This window comes from Dipodomys spectabilis, unplaced genomic scaffold (genome assembly GCF_019054845.1).
Source record: "Dipodomys spectabilis isolate Male_0828 unplaced genomic scaffold, ASM1905484v1 ptg000076l, whole genome shotgun sequence".
NCBI classification, from domain to species: domain Eukaryota; kingdom Metazoa; phylum Chordata; class Mammalia; order Rodentia; family Heteromyidae; genus Dipodomys; species Dipodomys spectabilis.
The window spans coordinates 12,724-33,156 of record NW_024870753.1 but is presented as its reverse complement, the minus strand read 5'-3'; the positions used below and the strand labels follow the sequence as shown (position 1 = coordinate 33,156).

The following is a 20,433-nucleotide window of genomic DNA, read 5'->3' as shown; positions in this document are numbered from 1 at the left end:
TAGTAAATGAAATTAATGGATTACTCACGAAAATAGATCAAACCACTGCTGTTTTGTAACAGATTCCTGGCGTAAAAGCTTCAAAACAATAGGACGCATGAAATCCCATTTGTCTTCAAACTGAAGAGAACCCTTATTCTTAAAGAGAAAAGATAAAATACTTTAATTTAAATGCAGTTAAATTGACAGTGTCATTTTTTTTCTTAAGAGACATTCATCATAACAAAGAACTCCAACTGGAAAAAAAGTTTTCCATGTGGAATGCCTATAGGCTTTATCTTCCATCAAGGAATCAGAGGAAGCATAAAAGAGAAAGTGTATTAGGAAAAAAAGTGGGGCTGTCTACCATTAGTGCAGGCTCCAAGTGAAGCATTTGCCTACTATTCATGAGGCCCAGAGAGAAAAGCAGAGAGGAAGAGGTAGAAGTGGAGGTGGAAGGGAAGAGGGTGGGAGGGGAAAGGGAGCAGGAGAAATCAAATGTACACAAGTATGTAATGAAGAATTTTTCCTTGTCCCAGAGGTCTGGCCTTTTCTCTTGGCATCTGGAAGATTACATAATCCCTGAGTCTTGGATCACACTAGATCACACTAAATAGACTAGTGATGTGATTTAGAAAGGTGAGGAGCTATATCTATATGGTCTTAAAGAGGGAATAAGCCAATTCAGAAAGATCAAAAATGTGATTCAGGTTGGGGGAGGGAGGGTGTCTTTGAGTCATAAATATCAATCAACCTGGATACTGAAATTATCTGTGTGCACAATCAACCATGCCTCTGTGAAGTTCCTAAGACTCCACAGTGAAGAGCTCAGAATGTTGACTTAAGAGGTAGAGTGCTTGCCTAGCATGCTGGAAGCCCTAGGTTTTATTCCTCAGTACCACATAAACAGAAAAAGCTGGAAGTGGTGCTGTGGCTCAAGTGGTAGAGCAAAAGAAGCTCAGGGATCATGCCCAGGCCCTGAGTTCAAGCCCCAGGACTGCCCCCAAAAAACCAAAAAAAAATCCAAAAAAACCAAAGCAACAACAACAAAAAACCTCAACAGTGAAAGCTGGCTAAAGCCAAGCACAGTGCCACACATTGATGCCAGAAGAGAATGTGTGCTAATTACACGGGCAGGAGACAACAGAAGCTGCAGTGTTTGGAACCCTTCTAGACTGCCCTGCCCTATGCATCTCTTCTTGTGGTTGATTTTTTAATCCTTTCTATACAAGAAACAGTAACAATCATTTTAACTGCTTTCAGTAAATTCTATGAGCCTTTCTGGTTGGTACTAGGAGTGAAGGGCAGTCTTATGGGGAGTTAGACTCTTATTTTGTAGTTTTCTTAAGCTGGTCACAAAAAAGTAGTCATCCCTTAGTATCCACAAGATATCCACATATTGCAAAATGTTAATGCTTATATAATCCCCTTATATAAAATGGCATAGTATTTTCCTATCACCTACATATCTCTAGATTATTTAAATACTATAAATGCTACATAAAGTCATAATGTAATAGTTAGGAAATAACAAAAAGTCTATATAATTTTTTTTTTTCAAATAAGTTAGGGTGAAAAGGAAGTTGGAGGAAGGGCAAGAAGTAACAGTATCCACAGAATTTTTTTAAAAAGACATTTTTAGTCTCTATATTTTCTCTTGCCCAAAACATTCTGAACACAATTTTTTAAATGTTCCTTCTATGAAGTTATTAATCATAGATTACCTTTTATTATACTCCTATAATAAGCTTCACAAAGGAAATCTATTTACATACTTTAGATGTTTTGTGTAAATTGCAAGGGTCAGCTATTTGAATGTGTGGGTTCCCATATTGTTTATGAGCCCCTAGTGTCTAAGTTATGTGATTTTTAAAACCACATCTGCCAATAGTAATTGACCAAAAGAACCACAAAACTACAGTAAATATTTGAATACTGGCAATTCTATGTTCTGGCCATGCTAGACTTCTTTCCTTCCCATGCCACACAAAGCTTTTAAGGTGTTCCTTAAATATGCCAACCTCATCAGACTCAGAATGCCACCTCAGAAAAGCCTTTTCAAACCTAAGAAAAACACCCTTGATCCTATACATGCAGGGCCAAGGTCTAAAGTGGCAAAAGAAAAGCTTTGGGCGGTTATGGGTTTGAATTTTTATTTTTTTCTTTCTGGTGGTACTGGGGTTTGAATTCAGGCTCCTGGCAGGCAAGTGCTCCATCACTTCAGTGATACCTCCAATCCTTTTTTTTTTGGCCAGTTGTGGGGCTTGAACTCTGGGCCTGGATGCTGTCTTTCAGTTGTCAGCTCAAGGCTAGCACTCTTAACACTTGAGCCACAGCACCACTTCAGTCTTCTAGTGGTTTACTGGAGATACAGAGTCTCATGAACTTTCCTGCCTGGGCTGGCTTTGGAAAGCAATCCTCAGATCTCAGATTCCTGAGTAGCTAGGATTACAAGTGTGAGCCACCAACCCATTTTGCTTTAATTTTTATTTTTCTGATAGGGTCTGATGCTTTTTGCCTGGAGCTGGATTCGGTAGGAATTAACTGGAATTACAAATGTGTACCACTATACTCAGTTTATCTTTTGAGACAAGGTCTTTTTATCTTTTTCCCAGACTAGTCTCCAATTGTTATCCTTCCATCCTCCCATGCAGGGATTGAATTTTTTTCCGCCTAGTCTGGGGCTTGAACTCTGGGCCTGGACCTTTTCATTGAGCCCCATCTGCTCAAGGCTAGTACTCTACCACCGGATCCACAGTGCTACTTTGTTTTTTCTGTGATTAATTGGAGATAAGAGTCTCACGGACATTCCTGCCCAGTCAGTCTCTGAACTGTGAGCCTCAGATCTCATCCTCCTCAGTAGCGAGGATTACAGGGATAAGCCCCCAGCGCCCAGTTGGGATTGAAATTTTATTGTCTAAGCAGAGCCTTTAAAAAAAAAAAATTATTGTTCTTTTGTCAGTCCTGGGGCTTGAACTCAGGGCCTGGGCACTGTCCCCGAGCACTTTTGCTCAAGGCTTGTACTCTACCACTTGAGCCATAGCGCCACTTACAGCTTTTTCCTGTTTATGTGGTACTGAGGAATCAAACCCAGGGCTTCACATATTCTAGGCAAGCACTCTACCACTAAGCCACATTCCCAGCCCCATCAACACTTTTAAAAGGACCATAAAGTTGGGGTGCAGCGACAAATATCTGTTATCACAGTATGGATGAGACCAAGGTGGAAGAACCACTTCGGGAATTTGAGACTAACTGGAAGCCTTAATAACAAGGAAAAAAGGTGAGGGGGTGGGGGGAGAAAGGAGAACAGGATGGAGGGAAAAAGAAAATAAATAATAAGAACAAAAAGCTACAGAATCCTGACTAAAATGTCACAATTCAGAAGAGAAGTAAAAGTCAACAGAACACATGTTTAGTGGGAAAGAATCCAAATTAATTTCTTCTGTAAGTGGTGAGCACCTTTTAAATACTCTTAATTATATACTGCATTCATCACAGCCTTCATTACTTCATTCACATTATTCACCAGACTATAAGTCCTCAAAGTGAGGACCTTGTCTGTCATGTTCACTATTACGGATGGTGATAAAACAGGATGCGGCAGAGCAGAAGTTCAGTATATATGAAAGAACAAACCCGTTACACAAATACATTACCCTTGATCTTACTTGCAGATTCCATGTATTCAATCTGTTCTAACCTGAGCTGTAGCCTGCTTTGTTTATAAAGCCTACCAGGCACCTATTGACTCTACCTACATACCAAGGTAAGAGTCGGATGGCTTTTAGTGGTACAACTGGGCTCAGCAGGACCCTACACAAGATGTAAATAAGAAAAACCCATTTCTTTTCTTGCAATTCTCTACTAGATTCGTTCTTAGTATTCTCTGTCAAAGACCTCTATTTTAATCCAGTGATAAATGACTGACTTCCCAAAGTCACTTAATTTAGTAGCTTTAATTAACATCAGCTCCAGACTATGGTTAAGTGAATAATCATGTATTTTCACAGAGCACAAAGGACTCTCATTACAACTGTCACATGGCTTTACTGTTAGGGATCTAGTCACTGGATACAGTGGACTAAATGTTATTCGTTTCCCCTTAGGCTGTTTCATTTGCAGCCATGTTTCTAGGCCAGGATCCTGGAAGACAAGGAAAAGCAGCCCTGAGGCTTATGTCCCTCTTAAGTGCCCATATCAAACCAGTAATTGCTATGAATCCAGAGAAAAACTGGCAAGTAGAATTCTTAATGAGGCTCTTAGTTATGTTTAACTAGTCATTTAAAAAGAATTATCTGCATCTTAACTGAAAACAGTCACACTTAGAAATGGCACTGTAGCTCAAGTGGTAGAGCGCTAGCCTTGAGCTGAAGAGCTGAGGGACAGCGCCCAGGCCCAGAGTTCAAGCCCCACAACTGAAAAAAATAACGACTGAAAAAAAAAAAAGATTAACACTGAAAAGTCACACTTGCCCAGTGTGTTCCTGACTCAACTGCACTAGTGCTCCCACCACATGGGAGCTTGAAATGTGACGTGGTTCATGCCCTTCTCTCATGAGGGAGGTTCTTGCTCATAGTATCTCCTGAGATGCTATGAAACATAACACCTACAGGAGGCTGGGAAGGTGGCTCAGTGGTAGAGCGCTTGCCTTGCATGCATGAGGCCCTGGGTTCGATTCCCTAGCACCACATAAGAAAAAAGCTGGAAGTGGCGCTGTGGCTCCAGTGGTAGAGCGCTAGCCTTGAGTTGAACAGCTGAGGGATAGCGCCCAGGCCCAGAGTTCAAGCCCCAAGACCGGACCAAAAAAAAAAAAAGAAACATAACACCTACAACCTCTCTATATACTTCTTCAAGGTATTCATTACTGTCAACTTTATACTACATATTTATTTGCTCATAGGCTTTGTTTTTCTTCCACACAAAAATCTGTTATACAAGGGCAACAGTTGTCTGCCTAGTTCATCATTCATTATCCATTTAGCATTAGCAAAGGCTAAGTTCTTCAGTATTACTTTACTAAGCTATGTGGAATGCCCTTCATTCCCTTGGCCACATATATTCATACATATGTACCTAGATGTCTAATTAAATTATCTTAACAAAGAGTAAGTTCTTCCCCTCCTCCCCCACCCCCAGTTGTGGGGCTTGAACTCTGGGCCTGGACACTGTCCCTCAGCTCTTCAGCTCAAGGCAGCACTCTACCACTTGAGCCACAGCGTCAGGCTTTTTCTGTTTATGTGGTGTTGAGGAATCCAACCAAGGGCCTCATGCATGTGAGGCAAGCACTCTACCACCGAGCCACCTTCCCAGCCCCAACAAAGAGTAATAATTTCTACAGATACTTCGAATCACTACTTTATATATCCATTTTCATTCCCCCCAAAGGATGTAAGTTTCTACTGAGAAAAGTCATGCTTCTTATTCCAACTTAGTTTTGACTCTCATGGCTGTACGTCCACTCTTGTTGATGTGATGAGAAGGGAGGTAGAGTCAGTTGTTAGAACAAAGCGGACTCTCAAACGTGTAAAAGAGGTAAAGAGTGATGAGCCAAGGAAGGGTTGATGGGTGTTAATCAACTAGGGAGAAGACCCTAGGGAAAGAGCTCGAAGAAGTGGAACCTTCAAGAGTATCTAAGGAAACTATAACCAGCAAATGTTTTAGTCTAAAGCTCAAATCAGCATAAGCCAAGCACCCACGCCTATAATCCTAGCTACTCAGGAGGCTGAGATCTCAGGATCATGGTTCAAAGCCAGCCTGGGCAGAAAAGTCCCTGTGAGACTCTTATCTCCAATAAACCACTCAAAAACTAGAAGTGGCACTGTGGCTCAAGTGGTAGAATGCTACCCTAAGCACAAAGAGGCTCAGGGACAGCAGCCAGGCCCTGAATTCAAGTTCCACGACCGATCCCTTGCCCCCCCAAGAAACCAGTACTGATTGATAAAAAATAGGGAAACCAGGGCTAGAGGTCACCACTACTGCCAATAAGGAAAAACAAATCATGAGAGTTAAGGCTATCCCACAGGCTAAGAATGTGGCTCAGTGGTAGAGTGCCTAGCATGAATAAGGCCCTGAGTTCGATTCCTTGATAGCACATAAACAAAAATATTTTTAAAAAATAATTTAAAAAAGAATACCACAGGAAAAATAAAGTTGAGATTAGAGATAGAGATACTTTTGGCTGTCTTGGGGCTTGAACTCAAGACCTGGAATCCCTGAGCTTCTTTTGCTCAAGGACGGCATTCTACCACTTGAGCCACAGCTCCACTTCTATGTTTTTGGCAATGTATTAGAGATGAATCTGATGGCCTTTCTTGCCCAGACTAGCTTTGAACCTAGAACTACAGACATAAGCACCCAGTGCCTGGCAAAAAGGCTTGATTATTAAATCCTGAGAAATAACTAAATTGAGGGGAAACCACAAGTGATTTTAGATACAGAAGACAAACCAAGGAGAGAAAATGTCACTAAAAAGAATATGAGCTGGGAAGGTGGCTCAGTGGTAGAGCGCTTGCCTTGCATGCATGAGGCCCTGGGTTCGATTCCTCAACACCACATAAGCAAAAAGAAAAAAGCTGGAAGTGGCCCTGTGGCTCAAGTGGTGGAATGCTAGCCTTGAGCTGAAGAGCTGAGGGACAGAGCCCAGGCCCAGAGTTCAGGCCCCACGACCGGACCCAAAACAACAACAAAAAAAATTACCTAAACCAAAAGATGGGCACTGGTCTTTTGAGGGCCAGCTTTGAGCTTTTTGAAAAGAGCCAAGAGAAAGAGGCCAGGCCCTGAGTTCAAGCCTCAGTACCCACACAAAGAGCAGAAAAAAGGGGGGAAAGGATGGAATGAGAGGAAAAGGCAAGGGAGGGGAGCAATATTACCAAAAAAAGAAGAGGAGGGGCTGGGAAGGTGACTCAGTGGTAGAGCGCTTGCCTTGCATGCATGAGGCCCTGGGTTCGATTCCTCAGCACCACATAAGTAGAAAAAGCCGGAAATGGTGCAGTGGCTCAAGTGGTAGGGCGCTAGCCTTGAGCTGAAGAACTGAGGGACAGAACCCAGGCCCAGAGTTCAAGCCCCATGACCCGCAAAAAAAAAAAAAAAAGAGGAATATTATCAAAGAACAATCTGGTTTGGCAATTAGGAGACTGCTAGCACTCTTAAGAAAGTGACAGTTTCACATTTGCAGGGAAATGGATGTACCTAGAACAAACCATGCTAAGTGAGGTAAGCCATGCTCAGGGAGACCAAGAGAAGCTAGATCTAAAATACACTGGAACATGATATATTATACAGGACTCTAGATGTTCACACACAGTGGGACCAAAAGAGGATACTCTTAGGGGAGGAACACAAAGAAGCAATGCCTATGTGTATCTGGATCATACAAAATAATACTAATAAAATGAACTCCAGGAGATGAGAACAAAGGCTTTTCCCTTTGTTGCTGTTTTCCTTTTCTTTTTGTTTTGGTTGTTCTTTTATGTATCTTTGGGAGGGCAAGGGGGTCAAAGGAATAGAAGAACAAAGGGTGAACAAATGCAGCAGTGGTACTCACTCATAGATACTATGTTGAAAATGAACTATACAACTCATGTGGGGATGGGAGGGAAAAACTGGGAAAGAAGGAGGGAAGAGGCGACAAGGTCCAGAAAGAAATATACTCTTTCCCTGACTAATATAACTGTAACCCCTCTGTACATCACCTTTATAATAACAATAAAAATATTTAAAGAGCTCCTCAACCCCAGAATAGCACACATGTCAAAGGGTAAAAAAAAAATGACAGCTTCAATAAAAATGGATGGGACAAATTAAGGAAAAAGTATGTCAAAGGTAAATTATGACAAACCAAGTAGGGGCTGCTCTTCCAAGAACTCTTAACAATGAACACAGAAAAGGCAAGAGTTTGAGACAGAAACAGCAGTCAAGTTAAGTTTTACATAAAGAGATACACACTTTTCTTACATAAAAGTGAAGAAAATGAAAAGAAAAAAACTGGACATGCCACCAAGGGGTGGAGGAGATGAGCACTAACTAAGAACAGGTGGGTGGGATGTGATGGTACACACCTATAATTCCAGCAACTGGAGGCCAGCCTGGGCTACCCAGCAAGACCCTGTCTCAAAAAAACAAAACAAAACAAGCCAGGGGAAGGTGGCTCACGCCTGTAATCCTAGCTACTCAGGAGGCTGAGATCTGAGGATCTCGGTTCCAAGCCAGCCCAGGCAGGAAAGTCTGTGAGACTCTTATCTCCAATAAACCACTTGAAAACCAGAAGTGGCTCTAAGGCTCAAGCAGTAGAGCACTGAAGAGCACAGGGACAACGCTCAAGCCCCAGAGTTCAAGCCCCACGACCAAAAAACAAAAACAAACACCTTAAAACAAGAAAGAACAGGTGAAGGCCTAAGAAAAGAGAACACAGGGGGAAAAAAATGAGAAAAGTCTGTGGTATTGACCAGAGGAATTAAGGGCACTCTGAATATGCTAAGAAGTATGAGATATGAATGAGCTCAACAAAAAGTTTGAGCATTGCTGCTTGCAACTGGAAAATCAATATAAATGAAGAAAATGAGCACTGAAAGTAGTAGAGTTCTATGTTGGAAGTAACCTAAGAGAGAAAATGTAATGTCAGATTACTACAAATGTTCTATAGACACACTGTGAAATAGCAAAGTAGTGATGGGCAAAGGGTTTGGAGAATAAATCCCCTAAGCAGCTGATAATTGCCAATCTCTGTATACCAAAAGGTTTTCAAGATTCAGCAATCTTCTTTAAGACTTCTAAATTCAACAGATAATACAAGTATTACAAGCAGCTTTCAATATTTTTTTAAAAAGTGTTTACACTATTGAGTTCTGACTTGAAATTTTACATCAAGAAAAATTTTGGATTTTACCTTTCAAAATATATTAGCTCTTTCACTTAACTCTGCCACTCATAAATTAAAAAGAACTTCATCCAACTTACTGACAAACAAGGACATATATTTTTAGCAGGGCCTTAAGGGCTCCCTTTAGAGTTGATGATGGATTATAATTCATCATTCTTCAGGTACAGTTGTTTAGACTGATAATCAAATTCTAACCACTCTCACCTAGCTCACATTTCTCCATTCTGACCACTGGACATAATTTTCTGAAATACACTCTAGTGAAATCTAATTGCATCAGATTTCAAATCAAACCCAAGGCATTTCTCTAATGAACCAATTAATCCTGTCAAAAAAAGGAAATGAGGTTAATTTGGCCACCCCCCAGTCAGTCGAGGTAACCACAGCCTTGAATTTAAATGACCATATAAGTTATGTTATAGATGCACCTGGGCAGGTTCTCACTACATTTCTTCCAGATCAAGTTCAGACCCACTTTGACTAGTACTTTTAAATATAGGAATATTAGACAATCCTCCCACCTCCCACGAGAGGAGGAAAAAAAGTTTATTTGGGTCAACTTGAATAAAAACCTTTTGAGGGGCTGGGAAGGTGGCTCAGTGGTAGAGCGTCTGCCTTGCATGCATGCGGCCCTGGGTTCGATTCCTCAGCACCCCATAAGCAAAAAGAAAAAAGCCGGGAGTGGCGCTGTGGCTCAAGTGGTAGAGCGCTGGCCTTGAGCTGAAGAGTCGAGGGACAACGCCCAGGCCCAGAGTTCAGGCCCCACGACCAGAGATAACAGAATCAATCTGATTCAGTCCACTATGTTACATTAATTGCATATATTTAAAAATCACGTGATGGGCTGGGAAGGTGGCTCAGTGGTAGAGCGCTTGCCTTGCATGCCTGAGGCCCTGGGTTCAATTCCCCAGCACCACATAAGCAAAAAGAAAAAAGCCGGAAGTGGTGCTGTGGCTCAAGTGGTAGAGCGCTAGCCTTGAGCTGAAGAGCTGAGGGACAGTGCCCAGGCCCAGAGTTCAGGCCCCATGACCGGACCCAAAAAAAAACAAACAAATAAAAATCACGTGATATAATATTGATTTGAAAATTCAGCTTTTTCCTCTGTCGTCAACATTCCATAAAATAATCTCATTGAATTTTCCCCAAAGTATATATATATATTTTTGGGGGGTCCGGTCCTGGGGCCTGAACTCTGGGCCTGGGTGCTGTCCTTCAGCTCTTCAGCTCAAGGCTAGAGCTCTACCACTTGAGCCACAGCGCCACTTCCGGCTTTTTTCTTTTTTTTTTTTGCTTATGTGGTGCTGAGGAATCGAACCCAGGGCCTCATGCATGCAAGGCAAGCACTCTACCACTGAGCCACCTTCCCAGCCCCCCCAAAGTATTTTTGACATGTCTTTAAATTTACTAGAATGACTAAGTCACTTAGTTTTTTAATTTTTCAAAGAATTACTGATTTTCTTTGATTTATAAATGTAGTTTAAGATACAGTGGCTCTTCTTAACCTAAACCCATTTTTACAGGTATATGCTATGGGTGTAGATAGCATAATTTCCCCCACTTCAAAGGAAAAGTACTCAACTAGCAGTGACTGAAGTAACTTTTAGGCTTATACCACCTCACAAAGTATCTTTTGTGGCTGAGAATGTGGCTTAGTGGTAGAGTATTTGCCTAGCATGCATGAAGCACTGAGTTCAATTCCTCAGTACCACATAAACAGAAAAAGCTGGAAGTGGCACTGTGCTCAAGTGGTAGAGTGCTAAGCTTGGGCCAAAGAAGCTCAGGGACAGTGTCCAAGCCCTGAATTCAAGTCCCAAGACTGGCAAAAAAAAAAAAAAAAAAAAAAATCATTTGTGAGGCTTTATATGAAAAATAGTGATATGCTCTTGTCTGAGGCATAATCTGTTGGGGGCGGGGATCATACTTTATATGAAAGTATTAACAAGTCAAAAATTCACAACGGATGGGAATCAATTATTTTGTAGATACATTTCAAATAGCAATATGATACTGCTTCCATAAACATAGGGATTAACAGGAATCTTCAGAATCTAAATTTTCTTTCTGAACTAATGAATTAGAACTTTGCTATACTATTATAAAGAAAAAAGTAAAGTAGTAAGAGTTATTCCATTCCTGTGAATCAATTAGTCTTTTTCTTTGAAACAGAGTCTCATTAGCATGGTGATATATGCCCTTAATCCCAGCACTTTTACTGAGTTCAAGGCCAGCCTGAGCCACCTCAAGACCCTGTTTCAAAACAGAACAACAAAAAAAGGTGAAGCTCAAGTGGTAGAGTGCTTGCATAGGGTGCTTTAGGTCCAGGGTTCCATTACTAGTACCACAAAACCAATGAAAAAGAAAACTGTCTTACTATGTTACTGTTATATATGCACCTGGCCTCCAACTCTAGCTCCTCCTGCGTCAGCCTCCTCATTGTTAGTATTACAGGGCGGCGGCATAAACCCCAACCTGAACTAATCTTCTCAAAGAAACATACAGTAATTCTACTCTTATGGTACTGAACTTGAAGAATCTTGTATAGTTTAAAGCATTTTTACATAAATCAATTTACTCAACACCATACTCCTACAAAACGTTATTTCATTTTACTGACAGGAGATTGGGCACAGAGAGCTTAGGAAACTTGCTCAAGCTCACAGAGCTCACTGAGTGGCCAAAGTTCAAGGGATCCACTCAGAGGCTGTTTTAAAAGATGGTATAATCGTCTAGATAAAATCTGGTTCCTTTTATGAGACACCTAATGTTAAGTGCTTTAAAGAAGACTCGAGAGGGAGTTCCAGGAGAGAGTAATGCTTTCTGGATATCCTATTATTTTCTAGCATCCCTGCCCACGGCCTCAGGAAAGCTGAGCCCTCACCCTCCAGTTGTAGGTCCCCTGGTGTCCCCCACCCCCACCCCGTTCCACGCCAATACCTCTGAGGCAAAAGATCCCGACCGAAATTCCCACCACCACTACCACCACCCCACGAACGGGGCGGCCCAGCTCCCCGACTTGCTGGGATTCTGCTCCAAACTTCTGAACGGATGCTGGACCGTCTGCCCCCTCTGGGGGAAAGGGCATCTTTCGAGCTTGTTTTCTGTCCTCAGGACCCCTGCGGCAGCCCCTCCTCGGCTGCCGCCCGGCGGGGTCCGAGGAAGGGGTACGGGCTGGGGAGGAGGGGCGGGGTCGCAGGGAGGGAACGCGGAGTCTGGGAGGCAGGCGGGGGAGGGGGCGCGGCGGGCCGGGGGAGGCAGGCGGGGGAGGGGGGCGCGGCGGGCCGGGGGAGGCAGGCGGGGGAGGGGGGCGCGGCGGGCCGGGGCTGGGCCCGGGGGGGAGGGGGCGCGGCGGGCCGGGGGAGGCAGGCGGGGGAGGGGGGCGCGGCGGGCCGGGGGAGGCGGGCGGGGGAGGGGGGCGCGGCGGGCCGGGGGAGGCAGGCGGGGGAGGGGGGCGCGGCGGGCCGGGGCTGGGCCCGGGGGGGAGGGGGCGCGGCGGGCCGGGGCCGGGCTCGGGGGGAGGGGGCGCGGCGGGCCGGGGCCGGGCTCGGGGGGAGGGGGCGCGGCGGGCCGGGGCCGGGCCCGGGGGGAGGGGACGCGGCGGGCCGGGGGTCGGGCTCGGGGGGAGGGGGCGCGGCGGGCCGGGGTCGGGCTCGGGGGGAGGGTGCGCGGCGGGCCAGGGTCGGGCTCGGGGGGAGGGGGCGCGGCGGGCCGGGGCCGGGGGGGAGGGGGCGCGGCGGGCCGGGCCCGGGGCGGGGGGAGGGGGCGCGGCGGGCCGGGGGGGGGAGGGGGCGCGGCGGGCCCGGGGGGGGAGGGGGCGCGGCGGGCCGGGGGGGAGGTGGCGCGGCGGGCCCGGGGGGAGGGGGCGCGGCGGGCCCGGGGGGAGCGGGCGCGGCGGGCCCGGGGGGGGGGAGGGGGCGCGGCGGGCCCGAGGGGAGCGGGCGCGGCGGGCCCGGGGGGGGGGGAGGGGGCGCGGCGGGCCGGGGGGGAGGGGGCGCGGCGGGCCCGGGGGGAGGGGGCGCGGCGGGCCCGGGGGGAGGGGGCGCGGCGGGCCGGGGGGGAGGGGGCGCGGCGGGCCCGGGGGGGGGGGGGAGGGGGCCCGAGGCTGTGGAACCTGTTAAGCCGCGTTTCCCTTTCCTGCCTTGCCGGGGGAGAGGGACGAAGGCCCCGCCGAGCCCCGGCGCGGCGACCTGCGGCCTCTGCCGCCCTCCCCACCTCCCCGCCGAGTCTCGGCACTCCGGTCCGGACCGTAAAGGCCGGGACCCCGCGTTCGAGGCCGGCCAACCCCACCGCACTCCCCGCCGCCGCCTCCATCTCTCCGCCCCTACCCTCACACGCACACCCTGAACTGAAGCCCGTCACCGCGTCCAGAAAAAACGCCGCAGTCACCGAGTGGAGGGGGGGAAAAAAACAAGAAGCCAAGCGAAGATGAGGGTCTTACCTTTAACAGATTAGACGTCGCCATGTTCCTTCAACTTGGACTCTCGCGAGACCCAGCGAGATGTCGCGGTGCTTTCCCCCGCCCCCCCTCCGGACTCGGCCGCGGCTGGAGGCCGGAATTCCCGGCAGGGCCTAGGGGCCGGGCGCGGCCCTCCCCTGCCCCGTCCCACGCCCTCCCCCGCGGCCCGCGCCGTGGGGGCCGCAGCGCCCGTCCCGGGGACCGCGGCTCGCTCGCTCGCCCGCCCCGCCCCCACTACATGGTCACCGCGGCTTCCCCGCTGCGCCGCACACGCTCCGGGAGTTGGCAGCGGCGGACGGCGGGGAGGTGACGGGAGCCGACCTGACCGGGAACGGGAAGCATGGGCTTCCCCGGTCCTCCCTCGCTCCTCCGGGCTCGCCTTTGTGGTTTGCCCCCGCCGCGGCCACCACAGAACGAATTTAGCTCGGTTTAGGCCCCGCTCGGGTTCCGCGGGCGCGTCACGTGACGCGGGGGGGGGCGGGGGCGCGCGGGCCGCGGGAGCGCGCCCCCTGCTGGCGGGACCCGGCTGCTCCCTCTGCGCTCCCGCCCCCCCCCTCCCCAGCTCCCTCCTGGACAGACTCCTGACAGCTGACACGCAGCCCGCTCCCTCTGTGGAATGCAGCGGGTGCACGCGTGTTAACTAATTAAACGTCTCTATTCCAGAAGGGCCCCGCACTTGCACCTATTAGAAGATTGCTCAGAAAATGACTATTCATCCCGATTTCCCCCCCAAGGCCTCATCTCCTAGAATATTCTAAACCCTTGCCCCACAAACCTCTGGATAAGGACACGATGTAATTTGTTACAGAGGGAATCGACAAGGATATGCGCTATGGCATCCTGCAAGCTCCTCATGGTATGTGCAGCCAAGTAAGAGATCTGAGCCGGCCAGTCACCAGTGGCATACTGTAATCCTAGCTATTCAGAAGGCTGAGGCCTGAAGGATCATGGTTGAATGCCAGCCTGGGAAAAAAATGTCTGGAAGACTCCATCTCCAATTAACTAGCGCTTACCCCATCCTGAACTGGAGGCATGGCTCAAGTGGTAGAGTGCCAGCTGTGAGTGAAAAATCTAGCAAGAGTCCAAGGCCCTGAGTCCAAGCCCTGTTACTCGAACTAAAATCAATTAAAAAAATAAACAAGAGCTCTGGAATGAAAGCTGGAAGAGAGATGATTTCTACTTAAGGAATTCTAGTAAGTAGTAGTTCTTTAAAGAATCTTATCCTCTTGCAGTTTTTGTTTTTGTGTCTGTACTGGGACTTGATCTAGAGCTTCGTGCTCTTGCTTGGCTTTTTCAACTCAAGACTGGCACTCTACCACTTGAACCACATCACCACTTCTGGATTTTTGCTGGTTAATTGGAGATAAGAGGCTCTTCAATTTATCTGGCTTTAAACCTTCATCATCAAGTCCTAAATAACTAGGATTATTGTTGGGAGCTACCAGCATCTGGTTCTTGGAGCTTTATGGAAGCCAAATATTAAACATGGCTGTATAATCAAGTAGAGTTATTTATCCATATCTGCCAGTCCTACATCTAGATTTAATCAACCTCAGATAGAAAATAATGGTTCACACCTGCAGTTCCACTTGGGAGACTGAGCAGGAGGATTGTGGAGTTTAGAATCAACCTGGACTACAGAATGAAACCCTGTTGTCCCCCACAACAATGAACATTGCTTTTGTTTTGGGGGGTGGGTGTTTTTTTTGTTTTGTTTTTTGTTTTGGTCAGTTGTAGGGTTTGAACTCAGGCCTGGGGCTGTCCCTGAGCTCTTCAGCTCATGGAGAGCACTCTACCATGTGAGCCACAGTGCCACTCCGTTTTTTTGGTGGTTTATTGGAGATAAGAGTCTCAAGGACTTTCCTTGCCTGGGCTGGCTTTGAACCTCGATCTTCAGATCTCAGCCTCCTGAGTAGCTAAGATTACAGGTGTGAGCCACTGGCGCCTGGCTAAAAAAATGAGCATTTTTAAGAGTGGAGGGAGGATGAACTGACCTGGAAGTGGCAGTGGAGAGGAACGAAGACCCACATAAGAACTGAAAGCCCAGTGCTCCATGGGCATCCTATAACAGAGATACAGACAGCAGAGAAAGACCAAGTTTCACTTAGAGCAAGAAAGGAGAGGGGAGTTTGCAGATGCAAGTGATGTTATGCAGCTTGTCCAGATGTTTAGAGGTTGGGAAGAACTGATATGGAATCCCCAGGGAAACGCTCCAAGGTGTCACTGATTGAAAGGTGTCCTAGGGATGGCCCAGTCTCCTTTGGAGAGTGCTATAAGAAGGCCGAAGACTTGAGTTTGTCTTCACTGATGAAAAGGCAGATAATGTCTGATGCAGAAATCACCAGAACACACAGAGCTCTAGGGTTCCCTCTTCTTAGATGCGGTCGAAACCATGATAGCTGTGGAAGGCACTCAATCCAAAACCCACAAGATTCTTAGGATTTCTCCTCGTGTGCAGAACAGAATGTGCTTCATGGACTACTGGGAATTCTAGGAAACACACGTGAATGACTACTTTCAGGCCAGTCTACTGCAAGCTAGGATTATTGGCATGAGCCGTTGGTGCCCAGTCTGTTTTGTTTTTTTCTTTCTTGAGGTGATGAAGATGTTCTCAAATGGGTTGTGGTAATGGTTGTACAACAGAATGCACCAAAAACCCTTGAATTGGATGTTTTCAATGACAAGATAACATTACAAGTAAACTATGTCAATAAAGAGATACCTTGCTGCCCCACATTTGTTTGTTTGTTTTTGGGTCTGGTCGTGGGACCTGAACTCTGGGCCTGGGCGCTGTCCCTCAGCTCTTCAGCTCAAGGCTAGCGCTCTATCACTTGAGCCATAGCGCCACTTCCGGCTTTTTTCCTTTTGCTTATGTGGTGCTGAGGAATGGAACCCAGGGCCTCAGGCATGCAAGGCAAGCGCTCTACCACTGAGCCACCTTCCCAGCCCCTGCCCCACCTGTTTTATTACCAGCAATGAACTGTAGGGTGAAGTTCTTCGAGACAGGTCTATATCTGTATAAAATATTTACCTTCATCAGACTCCTCCCCACTCTTCCTCATCCCCTCCCCCACTTTCCCTCAGCTCCTCCCCCTTCCCAAGCCAATTTCAGCAGACTTCATTGTTCCATTCTCATCCATGTCCATAGCATATTTGGGCTATATTCACTCTCCTAAATCCTCTCCATTTGCCCTCCCCATTGCTTTCTTAAGCAATGCTAGCAGTGCAATCATGTTAGGTAAAAATAAAAACCACCTCATCTGCCTACCGTCCTTACTACACTGGGCACCATGTACCATCTTTTGAGTGGGGACTATGTCCAGCACTGCTGCTGAGAAGGGTTGACCATTTACTAGAGCTCCTCTCCAGCTGGAAGATGTTGCTGCTGATGGCTGGCAATCCCCGAGGGCTGTTCATCTTCTCTAGGTCCTTCAGGGCAATACTAAGCATTTTTCTCTGATGGAGACTCTTTCTGAGTCATTTCCATTTGAAGTGAACTACCAAAATAGCCAATATCAACTATTTGTTTCTGGCCAAGTGTGGAGATTAACTTCTGGACAACTTGGTGGTAACCATACTAAAAATAAAACAAAATAAGAAGGGGCATTTAGCAACTGTGTGCTCTACACTGTATAAACATCTTACATGTACAACTCGTTGAATGTGCAGAGATATGAAAATTTTCTTGGGTGCTTTAACAAGCTCCGCTAGAAATTTCATTAGTCTCTGGTAGGTTCAAGGCCAAATCATGACAGATGAACCAAGTAAAGAAAATCAGAGATTTAAAATTATCTTTAAGGCAGAGTACATGGCAATGATCCCTTTCTGTACCTCAAAAACTCTTCACAAAAATCTAAGATATTCGTTATTATTCATTTGGCAGCAAAAATATGACCTAGAGCCGGGTGCTGATGGCTCACACCTGTAATCCTAACTACTCAGGAGGCTGAGATCTGGGGATCATGGTTCAAAGCCAGCCCTGGCAGGAAAGTCCAAGAGACTCTTATCTCCAATTAACCACTAGAAAACCAGAAGTGGTGCTGTGGCTCAAGTGGTACAGCGCTCGCCTTGAGCTGAAGAGTGAAGGATAGCGCCAAAGACCAGAGTTCAAACCCCACGACCGACAAAATAATAATAATAATCTTAATTATAGAGTTTTACCCTGAATTCCATTATGGCATTACATTTTTTTTTGGGGGGGGGGTCCGGTCATGGGGCCTGAACTCTGGGCCTGGGCGCTGTCCCTCAGCTCTTCAGCTCAAGGCTAGCGCTCTACCACTTGAGCCACAGCGCCACTTCCAGCTTTTTTCTTTTTGCTTATGTGGTGCTGAGGAATCGAACCCAGGACTTCATGCATGCAAGGCAAGCGCTCTACCACTGAGCCACCTTCCAGCCCGGCATTACATTTTATTTGTAATTTTTGTAAAGTATTTGTTACATTTGTAAAATGCAAATCTTGAATTCGTAATTATACTTCATTTGTGAACATATACAAGTTTCAGTTAAATAATTGCTTCTGTTTTAAAAGTGCCACTCAGGATGGACTGACAAAGATGGGTAATGGGGGGACTGGGAAGGTGGCTCAGTGGTAGAGCGCCTGCCTAGCATGCATTAGGCCCTGGGTTTGATTCTTTACCACCACATAAACAGAAAAAGCTGGAAGTGGTGCTATGGCTCAAGTGGTAGAGCACTAGCCTTGAGTTAAAGAGACAGCACCCCAGGCTGAGAGTTCAGGCCCCACAACTGACAAAAGAAAAAAAAAAAAAAAAAGATGGATAATGGTTAACAATACCATGGCCATTTATTTTTATTTTTATTTTTGTGACAAGGCCTGAACTGGGAGCTTGGGTGCTATCCCTGGTGTCTTTTCCTCAAGGCTAGTGCTCTACATCTTTATAACACACTTCCACTTCCAGTTGTTTTCTTTTTTTGTTTGTTTTTGGTTGGTCATGGGGCTTGAACTCTGAGCTTGGGCACTGTCCCTCAGCTCTTAAGCTCAAGGCGAGTGCTCTACCGCTTGAGCCACAGAGCCACTTCTGGTTTTCTAGTGATTTATTGGAGATAAGAGTCTCATGGACTTTCCTGCCCGGGCTGGCTTTGAACCACAATCCTCAGATCTCAGCTTCCTGAGTAGCTAGGATTACAGGCATGAGCCACAATGAGCTCCAATTCATTTTTTATCCATTATTTAAAATCAAACAATACATCTAAGAGTTTATACCATATTTTACTTCCACTGGCTGTTTTTCTGGGGGGAAAAAACAAGAGATGATGATATCAAAAGATGTTTATTCTGCTATGAAATATATAAATTAAAATCAAGTATTGGAAACTCACATTCAACAGGATTAACTCAACAGAACAACAACCAATTAGTAGCAACTGAATGTCACATATTTAAGACAGTGTGTTAGACACTATTTAAAAAAAATACCTAGAAAGACGAGGTACATAAAAATTTTAATATATCTTTAAAATTTCCTTTCATTTATAGTCTACACAGCAGGTGAACTAGATTGTGTAATGATTGACATAGATTGTCACAGCTTATTGCTCGTGTCTTCTTGCATCCGTTATTAACATTACCGAAAAATCAGGACTTGCCACAAGTCAAGTCAGGTTCAAGAGAATAGTTTGTTCATCATTTCAAGACCAGGGAAAGATTGCTTGCGTAGGAAAGTTGATGAAAACACTGAGATTTAGAAATTTTCTGAAGCAGAGGTGGCTATTTATTAGCTGTGGAATTTCTAAAACCTTTACATTGGAATTTTATTTTAGTATGTAAAAACTCGTAGGATTTAACTGAAGACTTTGTAATCCTTGGGTTATTTTTTTTTTTCACCCTGTAAAGATTGCAACTTTCCTTCGCATGTTCAAGCTAAATCTTTCCAGGTAATTAGAGGGAAACCGATGAACAAGCTCATCTAATAGTCTTTAGTCTCCTCTTCCTCCTTGCTCCAGACCTAAGGAAATTATCCAAATACACTGCACTCTGAGGTGGACAGAGGCTTTGTTCTTCATTGAACCATGAGCAGTATAAAACAGACAACACACTCTTAAAACTATTTTATTACTCAGTATGTATCCTTTGGCAGTACTGAGGATTGAACTCAAGTGCCTTGCAATTTGGTAGGCAGGTGTGCTACTATTTGAGCCATTCCTCCATCCAATTTTGGCCTTGGCTATTTTCCATCTTTATGTCCAGACCAGCCTGGTTGCACTGGGCTGACAGGTCAGGTCCTCACTGCTAAGCCCAGCCATTCGTTAAGATGGAGTCTGGTGAACTTTTTCTGGTCCAGGCTGATCTTGAACCTTGATTTCTCTGATCTTCACCTGTCAAGTAGCGCCTGCCTCCGTTTTTTAATGATGTAAAATAAAGTTTCACTTAAAAAAAATATGGAGTACTTAACTAAGGCCTTTGAAAACCTAAATTTTCAAGCTTCCAAAAAAATCTTGTTTATTTACTACTAAGGTGCATATAAAGGCCACATTTAAAAAGCAAAGCATAGTGATTAAAAACCTTTTGGTTTAAGCTTACCATTGAATTAATTATTAGTCATATCACGGCATGGACTGAAAGTGTTTTTGTAGCTCAGTGGGAGGAAATTCTGTTGGGACAAATTTATTATAAATGGGACAGTTTTCTCTTGTTTCAAAAAATTACATTGACAAAATATTTGGTAACAAGGGGCTGGGAAGTTGGCTCAGTGGTAGAGCCCTTGCCTTGCATGCCTGAGGCCCTGGGTTCGATTCCTCAGCACCACATAAGCAAAAAGAAAAAAGCCGGAAGTGGCGCTGTGGCTCAAGTGGTAGAGTGCTAGCCTTGAGCTGAAGAGTTGAGGGACAGCGCCCAGGCCCAGAGTTCAGGCTCCACGACCGGACCCCCCCCCAAAAAAAATTTGGTAACTAGCTACATAATTTTTTAGTTTTAAATTCTTCCATTTAAAGACAGTTAAACTTTAAATAAATTTTCAATGGAGTAATTTTAACATAAAACAAGTATATCTGACTTCTAAGAAAGTTGGCCAAAAAGTTTTTGCCTGGAGCAAATATTTCTTATTATTTTGGCATTATTATCCACATTTTTCTATGATAATGGGTAAAAAAGTAGATCAACTCT

The 20,433-nt window shown here is 45.7% G+C and overlaps 1 protein-coding gene across 1 annotated transcript in view; it reads right to left on the bottom strand.

The window, feature by feature from the left end:
* Positions 1–13,392, bottom strand: part of Cul5 (cullin 5) — a 56,004-nt gene extending 42,612 nt beyond the window's left edge. Inside the window, exons 1-2 of the mRNA XM_042683000.1 lie at positions 13,296–13,392; positions 29–138 (exon numbers count right to left, since the gene is read on the bottom strand). Coding sequence (XP_042538934.1) covers positions 29–138; positions 13,296–13,319 — 134 coding nt within the window. The 5' untranslated portion in view covers positions 13,320–13,392. The remainder of the gene's footprint in view (positions 1–28; positions 139–13,295) is intronic.
* Positions 13,393–20,433: the final 7,041 nt, after the last annotated feature.